The following is a 5087-nucleotide window of genomic DNA, read 5'->3' as shown; positions in this document are numbered from 1 at the left end:
ACATAGGAAAATCTCAGGAAGGAGGAACTGAACAAATCCCTTGAATAGTTACATCACAAAAGGCAATAAGTGAATGTCTTAAGGTGGGCTGTTTATCTTGGCTGACTCATGGCCATCAACAACAGAAACATGAAAACAAAGTTCTGACCAGACTCCAGGGCAGCAATTTAGTTCACTGAAATACTGGAGATGCAGAAGAAAATCGCTTGTGCATAACAACATCTCAGTAATTAATTTTGTCACTTAAGTGTATTATAACTCCATTCTGTCCTTGAATATTTCTGCCTTTGTGGTGGCAGAAGCTATAACTATTTTAGGGTTAGCAACTATTAAAGAGGGCTGACATCTTTTAAATATTCCACTCTTTCACAGTAAACCCATGATTATTTTCTGCCATTTCAGAAACAGGTGAGCAGCAGGAACTTACAGCTCAGGCAGCATCATTTACCTTCAACTTTTGCTGTAAAAGTACACAAGTTGTTGGGGTGCATGGAATATTTCTCCCACAGATCATTAGTTTGGCAGGCTCTGGAAGTCAATAAAGATAATGGGGAGAAAGGCCCTACTGAAACTGCTCATTTCATCATCATTACCCCAGTTACTGTGAGGGCTGAGAGTTGAGTTCAGATAAAAACACAAATTTTAAGAAATTTCATTGGACCTCACCCAAATCACCAAAGCTCTTAAGAACATGAAGAGGTCAAACTATATGAGAGGAAACACTTTTATTCAACCTGAGACTGTTGCTCAGTTTGATATGCCTGAAAACACCTCCGAGAGTTACCCATGATATTCTGGAACTTTCTCACTGACCTTCAACTCCCAAAATACACTAAAACATACAAGAAAAAAAACCCATAGCTGCTAAGCCACATTTTCCAAGCTTCTAAAATATACTAATTTTAAAAAACATATTGCATCTAAGTGTTTTGTCCACTTATTAGTAACCACTAGAAGCACTGGCTGAAAAGCAAATGCTTGCAAAGACTGAATTTATTTCCTCAGTTAATATTTATTTTGCTTGTATCCATAGAAGTACTACATGGAAAGAGTGTGCACGCAGAGAATAATTTTTGGCTTCATTTTCCTGCCAGCTATCAGACAGCATTGCTCATGCACAAATCTTTCAGTATTTAATATTCATAATGCAGAAGCATCTACTGATCCCAATTAGGATCAAGAAATATTATGAGAGGTTGTACAAAACAAAGATTATCACTGTTCTGCCACAAAGAATTTATAGTTGGAGAGATTGACAGGCTAACTATTTCTGCACTAGTTGTTATGTGAAATGTATTTCTTAATCTTATTCTAGTCACTCCTTAATGCAAATATGACATTGTAGGTAGCTCTATGCAGTAATGTAGGGCACTCTTGCAGCAAATGCAGAACAGTGCTCTACTTCAGCAGCTACTGAGACAAAACAGTTACTTTGCTTTAACAGTGGGGGTTTTTTTGTATTTTGGTGGGGTGGGGTGATATTTTCATTGATGTATTATATCTCAGAAAGTTACATGGTAGAATTAGTCAACCTGGATACACTGTAAAAGATAAATCTTTTTCAGTTCAAAAGAAAAGTTGGCTAACATTAACAACAATATTCATTTTGACTGTCTTCCTAAAGGGAACATTTTGACATTTGGTTTCAAAATGCAGCAATATTTTTGAGATGTGACCCCTCTCCAGTACAACAAAGGAGGTGACATCATAGTGATTTGCTTGTGCTTGGTCCACATAACACTTACTCTTAACATGTGACAAAATGACAAATGACAAAAACTTTTCTAGTTCAAAAAGTATGAGGGGAAAGAAATTAAAAAATCTTTACGTAGCACTCTTGGCCATGATCAACCCCTTGAATCCTTCTTGAGAGGCACATGAAGAAAGAACAGGTTACCTCTGAGGCAAGTTTAGTATTTAAGCATTCTTTAGAAAACCTGCATTGCTGAGAGAGAACAGCTTTCCCTAGGCTGAGCAGAGAGCGAGATGGGATCAGAGCTCAGGAGTAATGTTTCCCAGTCACATGCGGCCACCAGCTCTCTTCTGTAGCCCACTAAAGGCCTCTGGCAACCTGAATTCCCCAAATGAGGCAGCAGAGGATGCTCCTTCAAATATCTCCTTGATGCCAAGGATGTTTCTATGGTAATTCTGCATTCAAAGTTACTGGTTCGTGTTGCATGAGAGGCTACACAAGGGCCCAAGGAAATGAATGAACCTATCTAAGGTTGTGCATACCCGGGGGGCTTCCATAATTTTTGGGTGCACAGAAATACAAAGACGGAATAATGACAATGTTGTGCTGCACTTCATTTGTTGAATTACTTCAATACCTTGCTCACAGATGTGTGCATGTGAATCTAATCAACCAAACTCCTCGTAGACAGGAGAGATTATTTTGAGAGATTATTCCTGCTTCTGCTACAGGAAAAGAAGCATCAGCCTTTCATAACTTCTTGAATACAGGGAGGTGTGTATACATTCATACACCAACACACACATACCCCTCCCTGTATATGTACCAAAAAAAAAAAAAGTGAGAATAAAATTTTTCCTCTATATAGCACATTATTTTCATAAAGGATAATTAAAAGCAGACCTGCCTTTTTATGCAGAGAAAACCCACAACAAAACCTGTTTGATTGTTCATCTAGATAATCAATTATATAAAATAATCAATTATATGAAAAAACAAATTAAAAACTACAGGGGGAAAGGAAAGCTAGTATGAGCTGAAAAAAATGTGATTTTTCTGTATCCCTTGAAATCCTAGAATAGGAAATTTTTCTGTAGCTTTTCTTCTTGAATCATATTTTGCTTCCAATCCTAAAACAGCACATTTGACTATTCAATTTGCTGTTCAATAATAATGACTCACATTGCCTTTTAAATGCATACAAGAAAGGTGCATCTTTTTGTTTTCATTTTCCCTGTGTGTTTGTTGCATACTGACATCAAATTCCCTGCAGGCATCCTAACCTTGCAATTGGAGAAACAGCGCTCCAGGGTTTTCCACATGACTAATACACCTGGATAAAAAGTGCTAATTGTCACCAACTTCCATTAAATGACAGCAGTAAGGCACAAAATATGCTTGATTTGCAGATGCTAGTGCCACTGGGAATTAGCAGCAGATTAATAATTGTGCAGACCTTGAACATTCCCCTGGCACTGCCAGCCTGGGTTTCCAGTGCAACGTCAGACTACGAGGCCCTTGTTTTTACATTACTTTCCTGAGGAAATCAGGCTTAGGCATTTTCACTCTTCCCCTGTGTGTGTTTGGCTGTCCTACCTTCCCACAATAATTTCTGATCAATCGGAATAAATTTTAAAGGAAAGTAGAAGTTGCAAACATACAGCGTCCTTAGCAGTTTTGTGAAAAACAGGCAGCTAGGTAGATATAGTCAAGCCTGAGCCTAAGTGTTTCAAATATCCTGTCAGGTATTCTTGCAAACAAATAAACCCTAATTCTGTTCAAATTTTGTTGGCTCTGAAAGTAGAAGGGAGATGCGCCATATCACAAATTCAGCAGGCAGCAACCTTGCATCCAGCCACCTTTATGGGTCAGGTGACAGAATAGGTTCCCAGTCTGTGGTGATTTTTTTTTCCTTTTTACAAACCTATCTGCCAAAACAATTCCTTTTCACCTTGAGGCTTTGAATGGGTATCAGGAGCCAGCTTCTTGCACAGGTTCACCCTTGCTCTTTTTTCCTCCAGATAAATTTAGGGGCCAAAGCTGTACCTTCTCTCCTCTCTTCTTGACCTGCTGCTGCTGCTGTTTCCTCTCCACTCGGCGCACACGAGGACACCACCCCTATGGCATGCAAGCTTACTGACGGCTCGGGTGGCATTGCAAAGCTCATTTCTGCAGGCAGCAACATGATTACGGCGAAGGTGAGGGCGAGGTTGGGCAAATGTGTTTCAACACTTCTTTCTTTGTATTTATCACCGTGCCGTAGCATTCCTGCAGCCTGGCCTGCTGCTGCTCCAGCTGCCTATGCAAACTCCTGATGGAGCGTAACAGCAGGAGCCGTCGGTACATTGCTAGCTGGAGCCGGTACTTCTCCTTTTCCTCCTTTTTCTTATTTTCCAAGGTCTCTGTTACTGTTGTGGTCTTCACCCAAATCACACGGCCCAAACTGCAAGAGGCCATGTTGGTCTCAGCGCCGCTCCCTGCCTGCTGCGTGTCAGTCCCTGCATGCAGGGCCTCGCTGGCCTCACCGGGCACCCTCAGGGTCTGCAGCACCTCTGAGCTCAGTTTGCCATCACAGCAGGGGCTTTTGGCACACAGGGAGGCAAGGTCCGCGGGCAGCAGGTTATCAACTGCTGCAGGCCATGAGGAGGCACCTAAGGATGCAGCTACAGCTGCCAGAGGATGCTCAGCCAGCCCAGCGGCTGTCCTCTGTGCCCGGCCACCACAAACCATCTCTGGGCCAGCTGGGGCTTTTAGCTGGGCCACTGCCCTGCTGGAGAGGACAGACAGTCTTTCTGGCACTGCTGAGCTTCCCTTGTCTTCATCAAGGCTGTCTAACGAAGGGCTGGCAGAGCAACCAGGGGATGCGGTTACAGCAACTTGAGTCAGAAACCTGTCCTCATCATCACTGCTGTTTTGGATCTCCTCTTCATCTCTTGATATTACAGCTGCTCTCTCATCCATTTAATGCATTAGCTACAGAAACTTTCTGTGGACAAAGTGGAAGTAAAAGGATTTCATTTTCACATACACACACGGAGAAGCCCAGTGCAGAGTGACATTTGAAGAAAGAACCTCTTTTTATATTTAAGCAATGGACCTATTACTTTTCTAATAAAGCACAACCCTTGGGTCACTTCAGGCCATTTCTTGTGATTTGCATTAGATGTTCTTCGAGACACAACATTAATCCAATAATAATTAAAATGATATACTGTACTATTAACATTCTCAAATCTTTAAAGGCAAGTGATCTATCCCTGCAGCACTGGCTGTGCTGACTAATTAAACAGAATACAGCTGTAAATGGGCATTGTAAGCACTTCTCCCATCTAAGAACACAGCTCTAACAAGTGTAGTTTGTAGAGATGGGCGAGTTATGGGGATTGATCAGCTT

The 5087-nt window shown here is 41.5% G+C and overlaps 1 protein-coding gene across 1 annotated transcript; it reads right to left on the bottom strand.

Annotated features, from left to right (window-relative positions):
• Window positions 1–3880: 3880 nt before the first annotated feature.
• Window positions 3881–4654, bottom strand: LOC121340412. Its single transcript, XM_041413143.1, has one exon. The coding sequence runs from the start codon at window positions 4652–4654 to the stop codon at window positions 3881–3883; it is 774 nt and encodes a 257-aa protein (XP_041269077.1).
• Between the last annotated feature and the right edge of the window lie 433 nt (window positions 4655–5087).

This window comes from Onychostruthus taczanowskii, unplaced genomic scaffold (assembly GCF_017590055.1).
Source record: "Onychostruthus taczanowskii isolate IOZ18803 unplaced genomic scaffold, ASM1759005v1 scaffold40, whole genome shotgun sequence".
In the NCBI taxonomy this organism is placed as follows: domain Eukaryota; kingdom Metazoa; phylum Chordata; class Aves; order Passeriformes; family Passeridae; genus Onychostruthus; species Onychostruthus taczanowskii.
Note: the sequence above shows the minus strand (reverse complement) of the source record. Positions and strands in the feature narration are given on the sequence as shown.

Excerpts from the sequence above, each read along its gene's own strand:
- LOC121340412 (XM_041413143.1), bottom strand. The coding sequence starts at position 4,654 with ATGGATGAGAGAGCAGCTGTAATATCAAGAGATGAAGAGGAGATCCAA.